The sequence below is a fragment of the Mesoplodon mirus genome (genome assembly GCF_964341445.2).
Source record: "Mesoplodon mirus genome assembly, chromosome: X".
NCBI classification, from domain to species: domain Eukaryota; kingdom Metazoa; phylum Chordata; class Mammalia; order Artiodactyla; family Ziphiidae; genus Mesoplodon; species Mesoplodon mirus.
The window spans coordinates 63,247,622-63,269,234 of record NC_138981.1 but is presented as its reverse complement, the minus strand read 5'-3'; the positions used below and the strand labels follow the sequence as shown (position 1 = coordinate 63,269,234).

At 38.8% G+C, this 21,613-nt stretch overlaps 1 protein-coding gene and 1 pseudogene across 3 annotated transcripts in view; both read left to right on the top strand.

Moving 5' to 3' along the window:
• Positions 1-12,515, top strand: part of ABCB7 (ATP binding cassette subfamily B member 7) — a 153,778-nt gene extending 141,263 nt beyond the window's left edge. The window contains exons 16-17 of one of the 2 annotated variants that reach the window (XR_014292530.1): positions 5,104-6,391; positions 6,429-12,515. Coding sequence is in view for 1 of the 2 variants with exons in the window: in XM_082610430.1 (XP_082466556.1) it covers positions 5,104-5,319 (216 nt within the window). In the remaining variant the exon portion in view is untranslated. Of the gene's footprint in view, positions 1-5,103 lie in introns of both variants that reach the window. The other variant, XM_082610430.1, reaches the window with a different exon arrangement.
• A 2,250-nt stretch (positions 12,516-14,765) lies between these two features.
• LOC309796769 (regulator of microtubule dynamics protein 1-like) lies at positions 14,766-15,879 on the top strand (annotated as a pseudogene). The gene has a single exon. The product of its transcript is annotated as a regulator of microtubule dynamics protein 1-like (transcript).
• The last annotated feature ends 5,734 nt before the right edge of the window (positions 15,880-21,613 follow it).

The window sequence follows — 21,613 nt, the reverse complement described above, 5'->3', positions numbered from 1 at the left end:
TTTTAATAGTGTATTTTTAAGTGTCAGTGGATAATAAAGGAAGGCCTCCAAAGCAAGCAGAAAAAAATTCAGTAGAAAATGTAGACAATGCAGAGAGCATAAGAAAACTTAAAAATATAATTAATATCATCAGAGGTCATGGAAAATATAGCATTTTAAAATAAGGGGGGCCTCCCTGGTGGCGCAGTGGTTGAGAGTCCGCCTGCCGATGCAGGGGACACGGGTTCATGCCCTGGTCCAGGAGGATCCCACATGCTGCGGAGCGGCTGAGCCCGTGAGCCATGGCCGCTGAGCCTGCGCATCCGGAGCCTGTGCTCCACAATGGGAGAGGCCACAACAGTGAGAGGCCCGCGTACCGCAAAAATAAATAAATAAATAAATAAAATAAAATAAGGGCAAATGCTATTAAGAAAAAAAATAAAGAAGACTTACTATTGCATGAGTTCCAGGATACAGTGTTAAGTGACAGAAAGCTGCAAAAGAGTATATAGTATGCTACCTTTTGCAAGGAGGATGTGGGGGAAACATACGTATATTTACTTGTTTCTGCAAAAAGAAACCCTGGGAGGATAAACTAGAAACTAGAGACATTGTTTACCTGCAGGATGGAGACAAAAAGGGGTAGAAGACAAAGGGGAGGGAGTAAGACTTTGCTGATTATACTTTTTTGTATTATTTTTACTTTTGAACCATGCTAATGTTTTTATATATTTAAAAATCAACAAGGATGGGGCAGAAGCAGGAATTGAATACAAACAGAAAGAAGTAAAACTAGGTATATAATGAATTAATAACATAACTATGTAGAAGAAAAATAGCATGCAGAATTAACCCAAATAACTTTTGAACACATTACTCTGATTTTTTAGCCTTAGTGGAATATATTATAAGGATAAAAATAACTCAGACTTGAACTTAGTAAGTTTGTTTTTGGTAGTAGCATGAGAGTAGCTGTTTTGAAACTATTTTGTGTATACTGTAAGACTGAGCATGTGAGTAAATATACTGATGTTGAGAAATAGAGGTCTTACTTGGGAGAAGAAAGATACAGATATGGAATGGGAAAAGAAGAGGAGCCTTGTGATGTTATATTGGAACAGAATTGTCAATATCAGTTCATGATGAAAAAAAATATTCCTAACTTTGTTCAGTGAAAAGCCCTAGAAACAATGAAATTCCAGTAGTAATGAGTGTAACTAGCATGTAGATCTTGGACACTAAATACTGTTCCTCACTAAAAGGAACCAAGACTCCTTGGAGAAATGACTGATTCCATATTTATTTGGAGCAGGGAAATTAATGAAGGCATATCACAAGGACACCAGAACCATTTTGAATGGGTTCCCACTGGCCAAGTGTGGGATGATTTGAATGTCAAAAAAAATGATACTAATGAATTACAACACATTGAATAAAAAACTAATCTATAATTCCATAATTGTACTTAGAGAAAGCTCTTTTTTAAAAATGAAATCTTGCCATTTACAGCAGTGTTAATGGACCTGGAGGGTATTATGCTAAGTGAAATAAGTCAGAGAAAAGCAAATACCGTATGATTTTACTTATATGTGAAATCTACAAAGCAGAGCAAATGAACAAACAAACCAGAAACAGACTCATAAATACAGAGAACATACTGGTAGTTGGCAGGGCGGACGGATGAAATAGGTAAAGGGTACTAAGAAGTACAAACTAAGTCATGAGGATGTAATGTACACATAGGGAATATAGTGAATAATATTTTCATAACTTTGTATGGTGACAGATGGTAACTGGACTTAACTGAGGTAATCATTTCATAATGTATAAAAATACTGAATCACTGTTGTACACCTGAAACTAATGTAATGTTGTATGTTAATTATAACTCTGAGAAAAAAATGCTAACGCATACAAGGAATGATAAGTTTACAGAATCATATTTTGCAACCACCATTGTAATAAATGATTCACATAAGGATCATCATTGTTTGCTAAAACCATATGGTGAAAAACTATTGGGGAATAGAATATTCACAGAGTTTGAAAGCATAACCCATAGATTAATTATTGATTACAAAGAGAAAAAGTGCCTTTAAAATAGAGAAATCTGGTAGACACTACCTTAACCAGTGATCAAACTGAAATCATTAACTGTGGAGCAAAATGACATCATGTACCTCCTAATATGATACACTGAGGACATATCACCTATATTGTATTGCAACAAAAATGTTTAGCCTGGATCTAAGAATCAGGAACAACTAGACAAATACAACGTGAAGGGCATTCTTTAAAAAACAAGCCTGGGGCTTCCCTGGTGGCACAGTGGTTGAGAGTCTGCCTGCTGATGCAGGGGACACGGGTTTGTGCCCTGGTCCGGGAAGATCCCACATGCCGCGGAGCGGCTAGGCCCGTGAGCCATGGCTGCTGAGCCTAAGCATCTGGAGCCTGTGCTCCACAATGGGAGAGGCCACAACAGTGAGAGGCCTGCGTACCACCAAAAAAAAAAAAAAAAAAAAAAAAACAAGCCTGGACATTTTAGAAATGTCATTGTCACATTTACACAGAATAGGAAACTTATAAATTCAATGTGTTGATCCTGATTGGATCCTGGATGGAAAAAATATATATAAAGGATATTATTGGGATAATTGGTAAAATCTAAATATGAGCTATATATTAGATAAATTTCTTGGGTGTGATATTGTTGTATTCTAGTCACATAGGAGAATGTCCTTGTTTTCAGGAGATACATGCTAATGAAATATTTAGGGGAGAAATGTAATGATGTCCACAACTCATTCTTAAATGATTTAGCAAAAAGTAGTGTAAATTTAGAGACAGGATGAAGTGAGAGAAAGCAAATGTGGAAAAATGAACAGTTGCTAACCTAGGAGAAGCATATATAGGCATTCATTTTTACCATTCTTGCAACATTTCAAATTTAAAATGGGGATAGTAAATAAATAAATGAACAGCTAGAGAACGAGAGATTTTGAAAATGAAAATAGTCATTGCTGAAATAAAGTCAAGAAAATCTCTAAAGAGTAGAGCAAAAAAAGAGAAAATAGAGGAAAGATAATAAAACAAGAGAATTAGTCTGAGAGGTCCAACATTTGACTAATGGTTGTTCTAGAAAGAGGGGATAGGAAAAAGGGAAGGAAATAACTAAAGAATAATACCCAAAAAATGTCCAGAACTTCAGAGCATGAGTTTCCAGATTGAAAGTGCCTACCAAGAACCCACCACAATAAATGGAGGAAAGAAAAATAAAAGTCAAATTATCATAAAATTTCAGAATTGAGCATAAGGAAAATAACTTAAAAGCTGTGAGAGAAATATCTCTGGGCAGGGTGGGGACTGAATAATAGATTACCTAATATAGTTGATTATGAGAAAAATACTGTTCAGACAGGCTTAAAGTTTAGAGAGAATTACCAATAGTGACATAAAAAACTAAGCAAATGAAAAAACAAGGCAGTTACTATGTCCAGGAAGAATAAAAATTTATGAGAAAATATATATAAAATCCTAGTACTTCACTTGGCTCAACAGATAATACTTACATAGTCATAATAAAGTACACATTGTGTATTAACTTAAATAACATTTATGATATAACCAATGTTATTAGGAGAGTGAAGAGTGAGGCATTGGGAATGTGGAATAGTTAAAAGTGCTGAATCTCATTAATATGTATATGTGTGTGTAAATGCCAGAAGAAATAGCTACAGATTTGGAGATAAGGAGATATTCAAGGGTGGAGGAGGAGGAGACAAAAGACTGTACTTTCTGTTATAAACTTTGCAATTATTAGTTGACTTTTTAAGGTGTGTACATTTATACTTTAATACAAACAAAAATAATTTAAAATATAATATACATTTTATAGCAGGATAATTTTTTGTGATTTATTTCATTGGTTTTCTGCAAAAATAATTCCATTTTTTCTAATACTTTTTGATGCAGTTTTCATTGAGGATTTCTTTAATTGAAGTGTAGTTAATGTACAATATTGTGTCAGTGACTCAGTATTTTTTTTAGATTATATTCCATTATAGGTTATTACAGAAGATTGAATACAGTTCCCTGTGCTATACAGTAAATCCTTTTTGTTTATCTATTTTATATATAGTAGTTTGTATCTGTTAATCCCATACTCCTAATTTGTTCTTCCCTCCTCCCTATCCCCTTTGGTAACCATAAAAGTGTTTTTTATGTCTGTGCAGTGAGATTTTTATTTTGTTTTTTTTTTACAGTGGTAAAAAAATATAAAATACATAACCATGGGGACTTCTGTGCGAGTGAAGTGGTCCACAGATACCAAAGTTGAGGACTGCATTCAGGATCCAGAGTTCAAATAGCTGAGTGAAATAGTTCCTAGACTGTCCAGCCAGCAATCAAGGAGAAGCCTTAAATTTAACCACTCAGAAGTGGGCACACACAGATTTCAGTTATTTTGCTTAAGGGTATACTTGTAAACGTCCTCTCACCAGGAGTACCAGTAAAAGTGACAAAATTACTTTTGTCTCCCAACATGTTTAGCAGTAGCTGTCCAGAGACAGATTAATTTTAGATAAGAGTTAGGAATCAATACCAATTCTATGCAATCTTTAGGTTAATAGCCAGTGTTAAGAAAAATAGTTACTGGAAGAAATAAACTTTTCATGGGGAAATATTTTTTATTTCAAAGTACACATAGGATTTTGGGATATTTTTTTAAAATCCTTTAAATCTCTATAAATAACAGTGCTTTTGATGTAAATTTGATTTAAATTTGATTTACTGATTACAGAAAATACCACCTTTAGAAAATCTTCACCTTCCTTTTCTGCTCTTCAAAATGAAAAATGAAACATTCAAATTTTATTTCCTTTAAGTGAAATGGTATATGGTATATGGAATTTCATAGCTTTTGGTTTGCTCACTGGACTGATAACTCAACAGTAAATGAGGCATTTCTACCCCAGTTTTTCCCATTTGTACTGTAATGAAGAATTGGGAAAGGTATTTTAATGAATGCAAATCTTTCAAAATTCTTGCTTAGAAAGTATTATGTATTTTCAATTGTTATCCTAGTTATATGACTTTCTCTACGTTTCTCTTGTTTTTGCTTATTAGGGTAAGGTAGCTGAACGTGGTACCCACCATGGTTTGCTTGCTAACCCTGGCAGTATCTATTCAGAAATGTGGCATACACAGAGCAGCCATGTGCAGAACCATGATAACCCCAAATGGGATGCAAAGAAAGAAAATGTGTCCAAAGAGGAGGAAAGGAGGAAACTACAAGAAGAAATTGTCAACAGTGTGAAAGGCTGTGGAAACTGTTCCTGCTAAGTCACATGAAACCTTTCCTTTTCTTCTCTTTTCTTCTCTTCTTTTCTTTTTTCTCCCTCCCTCCCTCCCTCCCTCCCTTCCTTCCTTCCTTCCTTCCTTCTTCCTTTCTTTCTTTTTTTTCCTTGACTACACATTTGCACTAAAGCAGAATTGTTTTATTAAAAAAAAATCAGGGCTTGGGTATCGGGTTCTAGTCGGAGCGCAGGGAGAGGACTGGGGCTGGCTGCAGGAAGAGAGCCTGAAGAGGTTAGTGCACCACGGCTAGCCCGGAGGGAGTCTGGGGAAAAAGTCTGGAGCTGCCGAAGAGGCAAGAGACTTTTTCTTCCCTTTTGTTTCCTGGTGCGCGAGGAGAGGGCATTAAGAGCGCTAATTAAAGAAGCTCCAGAGATGGGCGCGAGCCGTGGCTAAAGGCGCGGACCCCGGAGATGGGCGTGGGACACTGGGGCTGCCGCTGCTGCCGCCGCAAGGCCTGTGTGCGAGCGCAGGTCACTGGCTACCCCCCCTTCCGGGGAGCCTGTGCAGCCCGCCACTGCCGGGGTCCCGGGAACCAGGGACGGCTTCCCCGGGAAAGCGCACGGAGCGCCTCGGGATGGTGCAACGTCACGCCGGCCTCTGCCACCGCAGGCCCGCCCCGCACTGCGTGCCCCTCCCTCCCCTCGGCCTGAGTGAGCCAGAGCCCCCGAATCAGCGGCTCCTTTAAACCCGTCCTGTCTGAGCGAAGAACGGTCACCCTCCAGCGGCCTACACGCAAAGGCGGGGCCAGGTCCAAGGCTGAGACCCGGGAGCTGTGAGAGCAGAGAAGAGACAGGGAGATCTCTCTCTACAGCCTCGGAGGCAGCGGATTAAAGCTTCACGGTCCACTTGATGTGCGCTGCGTCTGTGGAGTGCATGAATGGACAGCGAATCATCCCAAATTGAGGAGGTGGACTTTGAGAACAAGATTTAACATTTTTTCCCTTTTCCTCTTTTTACAATGAATTATCCCAAATTAAATAGGTGGGCTTTGAGAGCAAGATTTTCGATTTTTTTCTCCGTGTTCTCTTTTTGTGAATGTGTATGGATATGCTTCTGTGTGAGATTTTCTCTGTATAGCTTTGCTTCCACCATAGGTCCCAGGGTTCTATCCATCCGATTTTTTTTCAATAATTACTTTTTTATTTTTAATAACGCTACTATATTTTATACCTTATTCTATTTTACTTTATCTTCTCTCTTTTTTTCCTACCTTCCCTTCCTCCCTCCCTCCCTCCGCCCCTTTCTTTCTTTCCTTCTTTCCTTCCTCCCTCCCTCCCTCCTGTTAGCCTTTCTTTCTTTCTTTCTTTCTTTCGTTCCGTCCTTCCTCCCTCCCTCCCTCCCTCCTTTCTTTCTTTTTTCCTTCCTTCCGTTCTTTCCTTCTTCCTTACTTTCTCTCACTCTTTCTTCTACTAATTCTTTCTTTCTACATTTTCTCCCTTTTATTATGAGCCGGGTAGATGAAAGGCTCTTGGTGCTGCATCCAGGAGTCAGTGCTATGCCTCTGAAGTGGGAGAGCCAACTTGAGAACACGGGTCCACAAGAGACCTCCCAGCTCCGCATAATATCAAGTGGCGAAAATCTCCCAGAGATCTCCATCTCAACACCAGCACCCAGCTTCAGTCAACGACCAGCAAGCTACAGTGCTGGTCACCCTATGCCAAGCAACTAGCAAGACAGGAACACAACCCCACCCATTAGCAGAGAGGCTACCTAAAAACATAATAAGGCCACAGGCACCCCAAAACACACCACCAGACGTGGACCTGTCCACCAGAAAGACAAGATCCAGCCTCTACCACCAGAACACAGGCACTAATCCCCCCCACCAGGAAGCCTACACAACCTACTGAAACAACCTTAGCCACTGGGGACAGACACCAAGAACAACGGGAACTACGAATCTGCAGCCTGCAAAAAGGAGACCCCAAACACAGTAACATAAGCAAAATGAGAAGACAGAAAAACACACAGCAGGTGAAGGAGCAAGATAAAAACTACCAAACCTAACAAATGAAGAGGAAATAGGCAGTCTACCTGAAACAGAATTCAGAATAATGATAGTAAAGATGATCCAAGATTCTATTTCCAAGATCCAAAATCTTGGAAATAGAATAGACAAAATGCAAGAAACAGTTAACAAGGACCTAGAAGAACTAAAGATGAATCAAGCATCGATTAAAAACACAATAAATGAAAAATACTCTAGATGGGATCAATAGCAGAATAACTGAGGCAGAAGAACGGATAAGTGAGGTGGAAGATAAAATAGTGGAAATAACTGATGCAGAGCAAAATAAAGAAAAAAGAATGAAAAGAACAGAGGACAGTCTCAGAGACCTCTGGGACAACATTAAATGCACCAACATTCGAATTATAGGGGTTCCAGAAGAAGAAGAGAAAAAGAAAGGGACTGAGAAAATATTTGAAGAGACTATAGTTGAAAATTTCCCTAATATAGGAAAGAAAAGAGATAATCATGTCCAGGAGGCACAGAGAGTCCCATACAGAATAAATCCAAGAATAAATACACCAAGACACATATTAATCAAACTGTCAAAAATTAAGCACAAAGAAATCATATTAAAAGCAGCAAGGGAAAAACAACAACACACAAGGGAATCTGCATCAGGTTAACAGCTGATCTCTCAGCAGGAACTCTACAAGCCAGAAGGGAGTGGCAGGACATAGTTAAAGTGATGAAGGAGAAAAACCTGCAACCAAGATTACCCAGCAAGGATCTCATTCAGATTTGATGGAGAAATTAAAACCTTTAAAGACAAGCAAAAGCTGAGAGTGCAGCACCACCAAACCAACTTTACAACAAATGCTAAAGGAACTTCTTTAGGCAAGAAACACAACAGAAGGAAAATACCTACAATAACGAACCCAAAACAATTAAAGATATAGGAATAGGAACATACATATCAATAATTATCTTAAATGTAAATGGACTAAATGCTCCCACCAAAAGACACAGAGTGGCTGAATGGATACAAAAACAAGACCCATATATATGCTGTCTACAAGAGAACAACTTCAGACCTAGAGACACATACAGATTGAAAGTAAGGGGATGGAAAAAGATATTCCATGCAAATGGAAATCAAAAGAAAGCTGGAGTAGCAATTCTCATATCAGACAAAATAGACTTTAAAATAAAGACTATTAGAAGAGACAAAGAAGGACACTGCATAACGATAAAGGGATCGATCCAAGAAGAAGATATAACAATTGTAAATATGCACCCAACATAGGAGCACCTCAATACATAAGGCAAATACTAGCAGCCATAAAAGGGGAAATCGACAGTAACACAATCATAGTAGGGCACTTTAACACCCCACTTTCACCAATGGACAGATCATCCAAAATGAAAATAAGGAAACACAAGCTTTAAATGATACATTAAACAAGATGGACTTAGTTGATATTTATAGGACATTCCATCCAAAAACAACAGAATACACATTTTTCTCAAGTGCTCATGGAACATTCTCCAGGATAGATCATATCTTGGGTCACAAATCAAGCCTTGGTAAATTTAAGAAAATTGAAATTGTATCAAGTATCTTTTCCGACCACAATGCTATGAGACTAGACATCAATTACAGGAACAGATCTGTAAAAAATACAAACACATGGAGGCTAAACAATACACTACCCAATAACGAAGTGATCACTGAGGAAATTAAAAAAATACCTAGAAACAAATGACAATGGAGACACGATGACCCAAAACCTATGGGACGCAGCAAAAGCAGTTCTAAGGGGGAAGTTTATAGCAATACAATCCTACCTTACGAAACAGGAAACATCTCGATTAAGGAACCTTACCCTGAACCTAAAGCAATTAGAGAAAGAAGAACAAAAACACCCCGAAGTTGGCAGAAGTAAGGAAATCATAAAGATCACATCAGAAATAAATGAAAAAGAAATGAAGGAAACGATAGCAAAGATCAATAAAACTAAAAGCTGGTTCTTTGAGAAGATAAAATTAATACACCATTAGCCAGACTCATCAAGAAAAGAAGGGAGAAGACTCAAATCAATAGAATTAGAAATGAAAAAGGAGAAGTAACAACTGACACTGCAGAAATACAAAAGATCATGAGAGATTACTATAAGCAACTCTATGCCAATAAAATGGACAACCTGGAAGAAATGGACAAATTCTTAGAAATGCACAACCTGCCAAGACTGAATCAGGAAGAAATAGAAAGTATGAATAGACCCATCACAAGCACTGAAATTGAAACTGTGATTAAAAATCTTCCAACAGAAGTCCAGGACCAGGTGGCTTCACAGGCAAATTCTATCAAACATTTAGAGAAGAGCTTACACCTATCCTTCTCAGACTCTTCCAAAATATAGCAGAGGGAGGAGCACTCCCATACTCATTCTATGAGGCCACCATCACCTTTATACCAAAACCAGGCAAGGATGTCACAAAGAAAGAAAACTACAGGCCAATATCACTGATGAACATAGATGCAAAAATCCTCAACAAAATACTAGTAAACAGAATCCAACAGCACATTAAAAGGATCATACACCATGATCAAGTGGGGTTTATTCCAGGAATGCAAGGATTCTTCAATGTACGCAAATCAATCAATGTGATACATGATATTAACAAATTGAAGAAAAACCATATGATCATCTCAATAGATGCAGAGAAAGCTTTCAACACCCATTTATGATAAAAACCCTGCAGAAAATAGGCATAGAGGGAACTTTCCTCAACATAATAAAGGCCATATATGACAAACCCACAGCCAACATCGTCCTCAATGGTGAACAACTGAAAGCATTTCCACTAAGATCAGGAACAAGGCAAGGCTGCCCACTCTCACCACTCTTATTCAACCTAGTTTTGGAAGTTTTAGCCACAGCAATCAGAGAAGAAAAGGAAATAAATGAATCCAAATTGGAAAAGAAGAAGTAAAGCTGTCACTGTTTGCAGATGACATGATACTATACATAGAGAATCCTAAAGATGCTACCAGAAAACTACTAGAGCTAATCAATGAATTTGGTAAAGTAGCAGGATACAATATTAATGCACAGAAATCTCTGGCATTCCTGTACACTAATTATGAAAAATCAGAAAGTGAATTCAAGAAAACACTCCCATTTACCATTGCAACAAAAAGAATAAAATATCTAGGAATAAACCTACCTAAGAAGACAAAAGACCTGTATGCAGAAAATTATAAGACACTGATGAAGGAAATTAAAGATGATACAAATAGATGGAGAGATATACCATGCTCCTGGAATGGAAGAATCAATATTGTGAAAATGGCTCTACTACCCAAAGCAATCTACAGATTCAATGCAATCCCTATCAAACTACCACTGACATTTTTCACAGAACTAGAATAAAAAATTTCAAAATTTGTTTGGAAAAACAAAAGACCCTGAATAGCCAAAGCAATCTTGAGAACGAAAAACGGAGCTGGAGGAATCAGGCTACCTGACTTCAGACTATACTACAAAGCTACAGTAATCAAGACAGTGTGGTACTGGCACAAAAACAGAAAGATCAATGGAACAGGATAGAAAGCCCAGAGATAAACGCACGCACAAATGGTCAGCTCATCTTTGATAAAGGAGGCAGGAATGTACAGTGGAGAAAGGACAGCCTCTTCAATAAGTGGTGCTGGGAAAACTGGACAGGGACATGTAAAAGTATGAGATTAGATCATTCCCTAACACCATACACAAAAAAAAACTCAAAATGGATTAAAGACCTAAATGTAAGGACAGAGACTATCAAACTCTTATAGGAAAACATAGGCAGAACACTCTATGACATAATTCACAGCAAGATCCTTTTGGACCCACCTCCTAGAGAAATGGAAATAAAAACAAAGATAAACAAATGGGCCCTAATGAAACTTCAAAGCTTTTGCACAGCAAAGGAAACCATAAACAAGACCAAAAGACAACCCTCAGAATGGGAGAAAATATTTACAAATGAAGCAACTGACAAAGGATTAATCTCCAAAATTTATAAGCAGCTCATGCAGCTCAATAGCAAAAAAACAAAAAACCCAATCCTAAAATGGGCAGAAGACTTAAATAGGCATTTCTCCAAAGAAGATATACAGACTGCCAACAAACACATGGAAGAATGCTCAACGTCATTAATCATTAGAGAAATGCAAATCAAAACTACAATGAAATATCATCTCACACCAGTCAGAATGGCCATCGTCAAGAAATCTAGAAACAATAAATGCTGGAGAGGGTGTCTATAAAAGGGAGCACTCTTGCACTCCTGGTGGGAATGTGAATTGGTACAGCCACTATGGAGAGCAGTATGGAGGTTCCTTAAAAATCTAAAAATAGAACTACCATATGACCCAGCAATCCCACTACTAGGCATATACCCTGAGAAAACCATAATTCAAAAAGAGACATGTACCAAAATGTTCTTTGCAGCCCTATTCACAGTAGCCCTGAGGTGGAAACAACCTAAGTGTCCATCATCGGATGAATGGATAAAGAAGATGTGGCACATATATACAATGGAATATTACTCAGCCATAAAAAGAAACGAAACTGAGCTATTTGTAATGAGGTGGATAGACCTAGAGTCTGTCATACAGAGTGAAGTAAGTCAGAAAGAGAAAGACAAATACCGTATGCTAACACATATATATGGAATTTAAGAAAAAAAATATCATGAAGAACCTAGGGGTAAAACAGGAATAAAGACACAGATCTACTTGAGAATGGACTTGAGGTTATGGGGAGGGGGAAGGGTAAGCTGTGACAAAGCGAAAGAGAGGCATGGACATATATACAGTACCAAACGTAAGGTAGATAGATAGTGGGAAGCAGCCGCAGAGCACAGGGAGATCAGCTCGGTGCTTTGTGACCGCCTGGAGGGGTGGGATGGGGATGGTGGGAGGGAGGGAGACGCAAGAGGGAAGGGATGTGGAAACATGTATATGTATGACTGATTCTCTTTGTTATAAAGCAGAAACTAATAAAAAACAAAAATAAATAAATAAATAATCATACATTCCCATTTTCTATAATCCTTCTTTTAGATAAGATTTATTTTGAAAGGGAATTGAGTTTTACATCTTTCACAATCTATTTAATATGATATTTATATTTATCCCCAAATTATTTTCTTGTTACTGCCTTAGTTGTGGTCAAAGCATAATTTTTGTTACTATTTGACTTTACCCCATTTCCATTTTTGAGGCCTGATAGCCATTTGCTATCCATAACCAGATGAATCAGATTTGTTTCCAAATTTTTTGTAGTTTTTCAAACCTCCTTTATGCTGACAATTTAGATGGAAAGTGTCTGTTTCTTAAAATTTTTTAAGAAAATAAGGGAGTGTAGGTTCATTGTTTCTCCTCCCCTTCCCCCATTGAAGTACTTCAATGATAGTTAACTATACTTATATTTTAAAAATTATATGCCACTATATACCTTTAAGAGGAAAAACCTTGACTCTCATGTTGGTATGTAGAATGTTCATCATTAACCAGCATTGTTAACTGTCATCTAGCGGTGGAAATTTTATTTTTCCACCAAATGAGGTGTTGCTTTTGTTTTGGACCAAAATTTATACATTTCTTTTTAAAGACTCATAAACCCTGATGTAATTTGAGAGTTACCATACTGGGAGTGATCTAAAAAACTTAGAAAGTTAATTGCCTTTTCTATTTCCATCTTAAATGCACTGCTTTTGCTCTTTGAAGTTATACAAAGAAACAACCAAATGGGATGTGTGCACGCCTGCATGTGTATACATGTGTATAAAGCAACATCTACTTAAAAATTATTAATGACCTTTAGGCAAATAGGAGAGGATTTCACATATATTTACATGATCAGGACTCTAATCTGTGTTGACAGTTCAGAGTTACTTTATTACCAAGTCTTCCTTTTTCAGTAGTTTAATGAGTTCCTTTAAGCTTGAAATAACAAGGAGGAGCCCAAACAAGATAATCAAGAAATAATTAATAAAATGTTGGTATATATTCACTTAGAAAGCTCCTCTCCCTTTCCAACTGGAATTTGCTTTAATTTGTTTTGTAGTAATCATTCAGCTTGAAAAACTTGTGTGTCATGAACAGCCACATAACTCTATAATGAGGCTTTATTTCTCAGAAAAGGTCTTAAAGTATTTGTCTATGGTTTTATTGTCTTTTAAGTCATAATTTGGTATGGGTGAGATTAATTTTTTTCTGATTTGTATTGTCATTAGTAGGTAGATATCTAAACTGATTGGGTCTGCAGTTTTGTTATATAAAGGTGATTTGATAAGTAGCTTGAAGCCAGTATTTTATGGTTAGTCTTTGAAAGTACAGTAAGTGGTGCAGGATCTTGCTTTTGGAGTTGGAGTTAACACTGAGATGCGTAATCAGCTGCAAAATGGGGGGTTTGGGACATTTCTTACTCTGAAGCCATAGACGTGATTGCTTTTCTGAGGAACAACAACAACAACAAGTCCTTTGAATAACCCAGCTGCATTACTAGAAATGTGGTTAGATAGAAATTTTGCTTCTGTTAATTCCTTCTATACATTTCCAATGTTGCTGATGGAAAATATTTAGCTTAGTTGCATAATCAAACAGGTAAGATTGAAGTAATCATTAGCAATATTCATTTTGAATGTGAATAGTGGTATTCAAAGTAAGTGATTTTGTGATATGGGAAACATAGTCAAAGGATAGGACCTGGTGTAGGCAAAGGGTTGGGGGCTGGGGCGCAGCTGCTGCAGCTCTCGCTGGAGCCAAGATAAACGCCCACCACTGCCCACTGCCCACCACCCGCTGCATGCACCTCCACGCCATGGCTGGCCTCAACTCCCTGGAGGCAGTGAAACGCTAGAACCAGGCCCTGCAGCAGCAGGCGGACGAGGCGGAGGACTGTGCGCAGGGCCTACAGTGTGGGAGCTGGATGGCGAGCGCGAGTGGTGAGAGAAAGCTGAAGGTGATGTGGCAGCTCTCAGTTGGCACATCCAGCTCATTGAGGGGGAGTCGGACAGGGCTCAGGAATGACTGGCCACAGCCCTGTGCAAGCTGGAGGAGGCAGAAAAGGGTGCAAATGAGAGCAAAAGAGGAATGAAGGTGATAGAAAACTGGGCAACGAAGATGAGGAGAAGATGGAGATTCAGTAGATTCAGCTCAAAGAAACCAAGGACATTGCTGAGTAAGCTGACCACAAATACAAGGAGGTAGCTCGTAAGTTGGTCATCCTGGAGGGTGAGCTGGAGAGGGTGGAGGAGCATGCCAAGCCGTCTGAACTAAAATGTGGTGACCTGAAGCTGTGGGGAAGAAGAGGAGCAGGGCCGGAAGCCGGCGGACACTGCTCTCTGTGGAAAGACTGGGGTGCCTTTCACTCTGCCCCGCTTCTTAGCAGCCAAAGGGGTGAGGGGTCAGGCCTGCGAGCTGCAGATCATGGCACTAGCTTTGCGACTCTGGTACTCCCTTCCTTTGGGACGTATCACTGCCCCAGGACCTTGGCTCCTGATGGGTGCTGCTGGCAGCTGCGAGCAGTTCATTCTTTGGTGACTCCATGGCACTGAGGTGATGGGAAACCCAGGAGCTTTCAAAATAAGTCTTTTATTCTCTGCCTTGTCTTATTTGGGTTTTGAAACTTATCAAGTCATTTCCCAGGCTGCTGTGGTTCATGCCACAGCCAGAGTCTTCAGAGTTGAAGAAATCGTTGAACAAGCAGACTATCTATATGAAAGTGGAGAAACAGAAAAACTTTACCAGTTGCTATCGCAGTACAAGGAAAGTGAAGATGCAGAGTTACTGTGGTGTTTGGCATGGGCATCATGTGTTATAGCTCAACTCAGTGGAACCTCAGAAGAGGAGAAAAAGATTTTGGTGTATGAAGCCCTAGAGTATGCAAAAAGGGCACTAGAAAAAAATGAATCAAGTTTTGCAGCTCATAAGTGGTATGCAATCTGTATTAGTGATGTTGGAGATTATGAAGGAATCAAGGCTAAAATTGCAAATGCCTACATGATCAAGGAGCATTTTGAGAAAGCAGTTGAACTGAACCCTAAAGATGCTACCTCAATTCACCTTATGGGTATTTGGTGTTACACATTTGCTGAAATGCCTTGGTATCAAAGAAGAATTGCTAAAATGCTGTTTGCAACTCCTAGTTCCACCTATGAGGAGGCATTAGGCTACTTTCACAGGGCAGAGCAAGTGGATCCAAACTTCTACAGCAAAAACTTGCTTCTTCTAGGAAAGACATATTTGAAACTACACTACAAAAAGCTTGCTGCTTTCTGGCTAACAAAAGCCAAGGACTATCCAGCACATGCAGAGGAGGATAAACAGATACAGACAGAAGCTGCTCAGTTGCTTACACGTTTCAGTGACAAGAACTGAGAATTTTTCAGTGAAATATCTAAGAAGCAGTGCCTTTTCATCAAATTATAAAGATAATAAATACATTAACCATTAAAATAAATAAAATAAAATAAAATGTGGTGACCTGGAAGAAGAACTCAATGTCACTAACAACTTGAAGTTGCCAGAGGATGCATCTGAAAGGGAGGATGAACATGAAGAAGAAATTAAACTTCTATCTGACAAACTGAAAGAGGCTAAGACCCGTGCCAAATTTTCAGAGAACAATTGCAAAACTGGAAAAATTGATAAGCTAGAAGAAAAACTTGCCCAGGCCAAAGAAGAGAACGTGGGCTTACATCAGACACTGGATCAGACACTAAATGAACTAAACTGTATAGAACCAAAACAGAAGAGTTTTGTTCCAACAAAAACTCCAGAGCTCCGTGTCTTTCTCTTCTCTTGCAAGAAGTTTCTTTTGTTATTGTCTCTTTGCTTTGCAGGAAGTGTCAAGCAAATTATGAATACATGACCAAATATTTTGTATCAGAGAAGCTTTGAGCACCAGTTAAATCTATTCCTTCCTTTTTTCAAATAGCATCAGGTTTTTCAGCTCTGTTTTTATCCTTAAATTTCATTTATTCCTGAGGTAGGCAGGGTATTTCATATTGAGCATACTCTCAAGACTGAGGGCATTTGGTTCCTGGGAGAATAGACAACCCCACAGTTTTAAAACACAGATTCCGATGTCTAGTCATGGGTCAGTTTAAAAGGTTGTAGAATATCCACTGTTGGTCACACTATATGAGGCCAGGGACCATCACATTAAAATGGGTGGGGATTTTCCATCCAGAGCAAAAAAGGGGAGTGGGGGTGGGGTTACTATGGGAAGTCATAAACCACACAGAGGTTAACCTAATCACCCTGGCTCTTTTCCACACTCCACCATGCAGAACAAACATCCTCTGAGCAGCCAGCATGGGAATGCTTGGAAAAGAGTCATAATAATTACCCAAATGTTTTCTAGATAGATCCTTGATATGCTCTTCTCTATGCTTCTTTCACTCTAAAGTTGTTCTCTGAGTAGCTGATGTCTTATTCCAATAATGACCCATGCTTATCTGCTCTGATATGAGGCCATCCACTCAGCAGGAATGAATGTTGTAGAATTCAGTCCTATTCAGAGAAGCTATATCAAAAAGACTGCTAGCCATCAATAGTTGAGTAAGACTTTCCATAAACAAATATTGGACAGAATAGCCCTCTCTGACAGCAAAGTAAGGAAGAAAAAGTAATTGGCCTAACTTCATCTCCTCTGTACTCCAGGGACTGGCAAATTGGAGATTTACTTATCTGGAATTTTAATTCCTTCTTCAGGACCAAGTTAATAAAAGACCAGGAAACTCCTGATTAAACTGGATATGGAGTATTTTGTAGACAGGGCTGCACAGTTTGGCTTTGTTAGCTTTCTGCTCTCTCAGTTAACATCTCAGAGCTGGAATATTCCACATTCCCTAGCAGTGTGGGGGGTCAACTCAAGTTTACAATTCTGACTAAAAATTACCCTGCTTCTAGTTTATCCAAATCCTCTGCCCCTCACTCCTATTTATTAAGCATCACACTACCCAGGAAATACACTAGCAAATTGTGCAATTGAATGAAACCCACACTTTTCATTTAGATTCTTGCAACAGTGTCATATGTAATAGTATCACTTTTCTACATTTTGGTCAAATAAATTTTTACATAAACTAAAAAAAAAAAAAAGATAGGAATGTTTTTAGGGTGGGGAAATTTCCCCACTAAGAAATTTGATGCTGTTTTCATATGATTGGCGGTGGTCTCTGGTGGTCTCTAGACCACTGGGTCATTGTGGTCATTAACCAGTATTTTCAGCTAATAAAAAATTACCTGAAAAACTCAGTTATTGTAGGGGCCACAACTAAGTCAAATATTTTTTCTCTTAACTCCATCTTAGAAAGGTGGTTCTATACAGTGACATAATAGACAAAAGCTTCCTAAAATGATTCATTCAGTGGAAATGCCAAGAAAAGGGACATTTATTATAATGTACTAATTTTACATTACAATATTACATGCACAAAAGTACAAATTTCTAAATCAGTGTTGCAACAATGTTTTCTTAATGTCTTGGGATAGATAAGCTACAATTTTGGAATATGGGCTCTGAAAATGGTGCAAGGGATAGGGTTTTGTTTCTTAATATCCCTTTATTTTTAAGATTGAAAATTTTACTTTCTTCCTGAGGGAATCCCAGTTTACAAAAATTAAACTGAAACCAAGGTAATTTGGGATCGTGAAAACTGGGCCACATGCCTTCCTGCAGGTTTTTAACATAGAAATATCTTGGTGAGCAGATGGGCTCATTTGGAAATTTTTGAATAGCTCAAGTCTGAGGGTCACTTGTGAGAATCAGAAAGAGGCCTTAACATTTGGATAAACTCAAAATACACATTTACTTCTCCTGTGCAAGGATTTGCACCTTTTCTATACCTTTAGTTAAATATTTTGCCTTTTCCCTTAGACGCTGACAAAGCTCAGTTTGTGAAGATGGCCAGTTTAAAAATATGTTTTGCTTTTAAAGGCAAGATATTTAAAGATTATATGTTTCCTTATTTCTGGATCACTTTGTGCACACTGCCATCTTGCTCCTATCCTTCCTTATTGCTGGATGTCTCAGGGAGTAGCAACTTTTACCAATGTATATTCATAATCCTCTTACCTTGTAGGTTTATCATAGGATATTCTGTTGTGGATTAGTAGTTGAAAGCATTTAAATATGTTTGCAATGGCAGCTTTCTTAAGTTATAGAAAGGCCCCTTCTCTCCCTGCATTGAGTATATAGATTTTGAATGTAAACTGTATAGTAAATGATAATATGAAGTCAAATAAGCTGGTTAAAACTGATTAGTTAAGACAAAATGACTCTGTGAGGGAGGTTCTTTACCAGATTTATTGTTATAACAATCTGTGCAGATAATCAGTACTAAATAAACAATATGTCTTTGTGACTAGAAATGGGTGTCCCATTGAAGCAACTCTTCTGCAATGCATAGGGAGAATTAGTATTTTGCCATTCACACACTCCAAATAAGTACAGATAATTTGATAGACACTCTGGGAGTATGGCCTTACAGCCTTATGCAAAAGGTGAAAGCTTGAAATTGTCTCAGAGAGGAAGTAATTGTTTGCAGTGCTCATAATATGGGTAAAATGGTAGCAAATTGTAGTGCTTTCACTTAGCATTAAGATGTCATACTTTTAATGACCAATCAGTGAAAGGCAACGTTTTGTTGCCCCCAGTTTCTCAGTTCTGATGATTGGGAAGGAAACCTTTGGGGTGGAAAAATGTCTTGACTGCAAACCACACATTAAACTAGTATCTTGATTAGCTAGGTAGAGTTGGAAATGAAGTACATGCTCTAATTAGAAATAGGTTGGAACATTTTTGGTTAAAAAAAGGCAGTGGATTGTTTACATACTTCCTGTTCTCACAGCTACAGTAGAATATTTTTCACTTGTGACTTCCTGTTCCATTTCTGTTTCATAAAGTCATTGGATTTTAGAGTTGGAAGGAATGTAGAGGTCCTCTAATACAATTTCCTCAATTCTACAAATGAGGAAACTGTACTTCAGGAGAAGTCACTGAGCTTACTGTTAGCCAAGTTGGGATGAAAATTTTGGGTCCTGACACCCAATCCATTTCTCTTTTTGCTGCATGACATTTCCACTCAGAAGTTATGTTCAAAAATATATTGACACATCAAAAAAATCTACAAACAATAAATTCTGGAGAGGGTGTGGAGAAAAGGGAACCCTCTTGCACTGTTGGTGGGAATGTAAACTGATACATCCACTATGGAGAACAGTATGGAGGTTCCTTAAAAAAATGAAAATAGAACTACCATATGACCCAGCAATCCCACTACTGGGCATATACCTGGAGAAAACCACAATTCAAAAAAAGTCATGTACCACAATGTTCATTGAAGCTCTATTTACAATAGCCAGGACATGGAAGCAACGTAAGTGTCCATCGACAGATGAATGGATAAAGAAGGTGTGGCACATACACACAATGGAATATTACTCAGCCATAAAGGGAAATGAAGTTGAGTTATTTGTAGTGAGGTGGATGGACCTAGAGTGTCACACAGAGTGAAGTAGTCAGAGAAAAACAAATACCATATGCTAACACATATATAAGGAATCTTAAAGAAAAAACGGTTGTGAAGAACCTAGGGGCAGGACATGGATGTAGAGAATGGACTTGAGGACACAGGGAGGGGGAAGGGCAAGCTGGGACAAAGTGAGAGGGTGGAATGGACTTATACTACCAAATGTAAAATAGATAGCTAGTGGGAAGCAGCTGCATAGCACGGAGATCAGCTCAGTGCTTTGTGACCACCTAGAGGGGTGGGATAGGGAGGGTAGGAGGGAGATGCAAGAGTAAGGGGATATGGGGATATACATATATGTATAGCTGATTCACTTTGTTATACATCAGAAGCTAACACACCATTATAAAGCAATTATATTCCAATAAAGATGTTAAATATATATATATATAGAGAGAGACGGGTGAGACATCCAGAATGGTAGAGTAAGGGGTTCAGTAGACCCTCTCTAACAAAACAAAAACTTAACTGGTAAAAATTATTTTTAAAAAAAACAATCATTTCAAGTATCTAGAAATTATCCAAGTGGCATAAAGCAAATGGAGAAACATTCATTTGAGAGACTTAAGTCTCAAGACAGCAGGAGTCTGTGGCATTTGAGGAATTACCTGCATACTCTCTACCTCACCAGGTCTTTGTTACAGAAGCTCTACCCTTAGTGCTCTATTCTCTTCAGGTGTGGTGAAGATGTTAGGGAAAGGTAGGGCTCCCTCTCTCCCCAACTCCTCTGGGGCTACAGTTTCACCTTGGCTACTGTAGCTGCCTACATTTACCATCTCCCCATCACTGTGTTGTAAAGACCATTCCAAGTAGGCACAACCAAGAGTACTGGAGATCCCTTCCACCAGCCAGCCCCCACTCTTAGGGTGGAAGCACTACTCCATGCACAAGCTGAGTATACTGGGGCCCTGATTTTTTCCACCTCAGCTAACTCAAAGGTTAGAGGTTTCACTCAGAGAAAAACCGAGAGTACCAGGGACTGCTACCATGCCCTGGTGCCCACTCAGCATGTCGGTTTCACTCTGGGGCCCCTGCCCCTAGCTCTGGTTCAGTGATGCAGAGTTTTTTCCAAAGGGAAAGACACTCAATGAGGACAAAAGAGTTCCACAGGTCTGCCTCAGAACACTGACTTCATTGAAACAGAGCATGGAGAACTCCATCCCTAAGGGCATTGTTAAAAACAATGGAGATCTTGGTGGAGAGCAATTAGGAGGAGCTGGTGCAAGCAAAGCAGCAGAGGAGCCAGAAGTTTAATAGAAACCAGAGGGAGCCCAGAGGAGTCCTCCTGCGAGTACAGTCAACTCGGGATTGAGAAGACTGCATTTGCTGGGCTGCACCCACTCAGGACAATCAGAGAAGAACGTGGGACAGACTTGAAAGCATTTCCCAATACATGCAGAACCATCAACACATGGCAAAAGCTTGATTGGCACAAGGAACTTGACCAAATACTGACTGAACAAAAAGTTGCTCTGACCCTAGGAACACAGGCTTAAAAATAAAATCACATTCATTCCTGGCAATCTGGAAGACTGTATGTCAAAGGCTGTGCCCTCTCAGAACAGAGAAGGTACCTCCAAGCTACTAGTCCCTGGCTGAACATGGGTCAAAAGTAAACTTTCTGAACTATGATAGCATCCTCCAAGTACACACATATCCGATGGTAAAGGGTAAAAATCTTACTGACCAGTAATTGCTTTATGCCAAGCCAGGGGCAACCCTTAGGTAGCTAAACTA